This window comes from Suricata suricatta, chromosome 12 (assembly GCF_006229205.1).
Source record: "Suricata suricatta isolate VVHF042 chromosome 12, meerkat_22Aug2017_6uvM2_HiC, whole genome shotgun sequence".
In the NCBI taxonomy this organism is placed as follows: Eukaryota; Metazoa; Chordata; class Mammalia; order Carnivora; family Herpestidae; genus Suricata; species Suricata suricatta.
In genome coordinates this window covers 530,145-533,006 of record NC_043711.1, presented here as the reverse complement: position 1 = coordinate 533,006, position 2,862 = coordinate 530,145, and the positions used below count along the sequence as shown (strand labels likewise).

The 2,862-nt window shown below is 67.2% G+C and overlaps 1 protein-coding gene and 1 long non-coding RNA gene across 2 annotated transcripts in view; one reads left to right on the top strand and one right to left on the bottom strand.

Annotated features, from left to right (window-relative positions):
- The window catches only part of SBNO2 (strawberry notch homolog 2), a 32,330-nt gene extending 31,468 nt beyond the window's left edge, over window positions 1-862 (top strand). The window contains exon 29 of the mRNA XM_029916348.1: window positions 2-862. Within this exon, the coding sequence (XP_029772208.1) occupies window positions 2-173 (172 nt within the window). The 3' untranslated portion in view covers window positions 174-862. The remainder of the gene's footprint in view (window position 1) is intronic.
- A 1,348-nt stretch (window positions 863-2,210) lies between these two features.
- On the bottom strand, window positions 2,211-2,794 carry LOC115275193. Its single transcript, XR_003901421.1, has 3 exons — window positions 2,745-2,794; window positions 2,544-2,603; window positions 2,211-2,463 (listed from the first exon to the last, which is right to left on the bottom strand). It is a non-coding gene; the product is annotated as an uncharacterized LOC115275193 (long non-coding RNA).
- Window positions 2,795-2,862: the final 68 nt, after the last annotated feature.

Here is a 2,862-nt window from a genome sequence, read left to right as displayed (position 1 = left end):
GCTGTGACATCAACTTTAAGGAGGTGCTGGAGGACATGCTGCGCTCCCTCAACGCTGGGCCGCCCCCCGGGCCCCCCGGGCCCGGCGCCGGGGCAGCCGGGGCACCTGGGGGCAGCGGGGGTCCCGAGCGGCAGAGCGTCATCCAGTTCGGCCCCCCCTTTCCCAACTCATAGGCCCGGCAAGCGGCCCACAGCCGGTGTCCGAGAGGAAACTTATTTATCTGCAATATGCACCACGTCTGCGTGGACTCAATCTCTCCTGCCGAAGTGGGTGGTGAGCGGGTGGTGAGCAGGGGCCCGGGTTCCCCGCTGACTCCTGAGGGAGGGGCTGCAGTGCCCCCTCCCGCCCCCAGCTTCCGGAGGCCGTTCCACTGCAGTGCCTTCCCCGCCCGCCCTTCTGGGCCCTCCCAGGCAGCACAGGCCCCACTCAGGACGACTTGGGGTCTGGGCTTGGGCAGGGCCTGGGGGTGGGGGGCACACCCTCCCCGTGCCTCGGTCCTCTCCTGCCCTCCAGGCCTAGGCAGGGGCTCCCCACCCACCCTACAGGGCCTGGTCTGACCAGAAACCCTGAAATCCACAAAACTGGGTGGCCCCAAGAGCTGGAAACTCAGGAAACCCCAGGTGCTCAGGGCCCTGCCTTCTCTGGGGGACTCCATGGGACAGACCCCACCCCCATGAATATATGCAATTCTCCCCACTCTTTGCTCCCTAAATTATTGTCCAGCCGCCTGTCCCAGACCCCAGGATCCGCTGTGGAGCTGGCGGTGTGGGTGGGCCCCTGGTTTCTATGTGTATTTATAATTAACTCCAGTGTACATAATGTAAAGAGATCTTTTTTAAATATATGTGCCTTTTCACTACTCCCCAGATGGTCTGCTTCTCCAGCCTGCAGGGACCGTGGGGAGGGGAGGGCGCTGCGCGTCTCCTCCAGGAGCGCCTGGCGGACACCCAGGGCGGTCCCGCACCGGGTTGGGGGAGCCGTTGCTTGTGGAGGGCAGCCAGGTGGGTGAGCCCAGCCCTCTCCTCTCCCAGGGCCGTGTGGAGGTCCGCGAGGTAAGGGGACGCTGTCAACAGTCTTCCTGGTACCCGCCTCGCAGGCCAGCTGCCCTGCGCAGCCGTGCCACCTCCTGCCTGCTGGGGAGACCCCCCCCCCCAACGCTGGGACGCTCGGGGGCTGCTCTCAGGACCACATCCTCCGGTCTCCGGTGCGCACATCTCGGCCCCGGCTCTGCCCCCCCCCCGCCCCGAGGCTCCCTCAGTGTTGGTTCACGTGGGCAGGGTAGCCCAGAGCAGGAGGGCCCAGGAGCTGGGTGGAGCTGGGAAGGCAGGGAGGGTGCCAGGCCTTTCCAGAAGCCACGGGAAGCACACTGACCAGGTCTGGCCCTCGAGTTAGGTCTCACACCAGCCAGGACGTGGGCAGCTGAGGAGCCGGGACCCCCCCCACCCCGGGGCAGCAGCTCTCGGGGGCGCTGGGGCTCTCAAACGGTCACTGCAGTCCTCTAGCCCCATCCCTCTGCTGCTGCCCTTTATTGCAGACACTGGAAAGTGGGGGGCAGGAGAGGAACGGGCCAGACTCAGCCACCCTCCAGCCACGCCATCTCCCGCCCCTTGCCAGGATGGCCCCGGGCAGCTACAGGCAGGAAGCCTGTCCCCGAGCGTCGTGGGCCCCCTGCACGGTGGATGGGTGCTGGGGTGCAGGACTGATGACCTCAGGCCCTTCCCACCCTTCCTGGGGCAGGGGACTGTAGATCACACCCGCATGCCTCTGCTGGCAAGCGGCCATGGGCAGGCCCTGCCTGGCATGGCTCTGTGCCCAAGGCAGCCTGGCCTGATGCTCAGCCCACCCCACGTGCCCAGTTCCCCCAATGGGCAGAGCCGCAAGGCCCAGGCCCCCCCGACGCTCCCATCTAGGACTGGGGAAGACGGCCCCCGGCAGGCGCTGAGCAGCTGTTCCCTAGCAGGCTAAGGCCCTGTGCGAGGAGTAGCACCCAGTAATCCCTATTAATCTCCTGCCGGATCAGCCAGGCCTGTGCTCTGTGGGCGGGGCGCTCAGATTGGCGGGGCCGCAGGGCAGAGCAGCCCCAGGGACCCAGAGAAAGTCTCAACCCCCAAAGGCCTGGGGAGCTACCACCACCAGAAGGGCCCCAGGGCGAAAGGCTCCCAGCCTGCCCGCCCGCCCCCCAGGCCCCCCCACGGGAGGCAGGAACGTGCTGCAGGCCCATTGTATGTTTTATTCCCACAGGATAACCAGGGGTGGGGGGGTGCCAAGCCACACGCCAGGCCGAGGAGCCTTCCTCCAGCAGGGGGTGCACGCCGGGTTCTCAGGTCTGCCCCACCAGCGGGCTGGTTTTCAGGTAGACCGTCATGGGTGCCGGGTGGAAGGCTCCAAGGGGCAGGGGCAAGGGCTGGGGCGGGGGGCACGCTTGTGGAGCTAGAGATAGCAGGGCAAGTCCTTCTCGATCACCTGTCGGGGAGAAGGGGGGTCAGGTGTCGGCCTCCTCCCTTGCGCGCCCCCCCCCACGGGCCCCCTGGAAAGGAACCTACCAGGGGTTCTTCCATGGGGCCGTACCGCTTCACCACGCAGCCGTCCTTGTCCACGAGGAACTGCAAGGGCGGCCGCGTCAGAATGGGGGCAGGGGCAAGCGAGCTTGCTGTCCCGTTCGGGCCAGGGCTGGAGCCCCTTGGGGCAGGGCACTGAGCTGCAGCTAGCCGGTCCCCCCTTCCCCCAGCCCCCAGCGCTCTTACCTTGGTGAAGTTCCATTTGATGGCGCTAGAAGACAAATGTGACATCGTGAGGAATCCTGTGGCGACTGCAGAACCCCCCCCCCCCCCCCCCCCCCCCCCCCCCCCCCCCCCCCCCCCC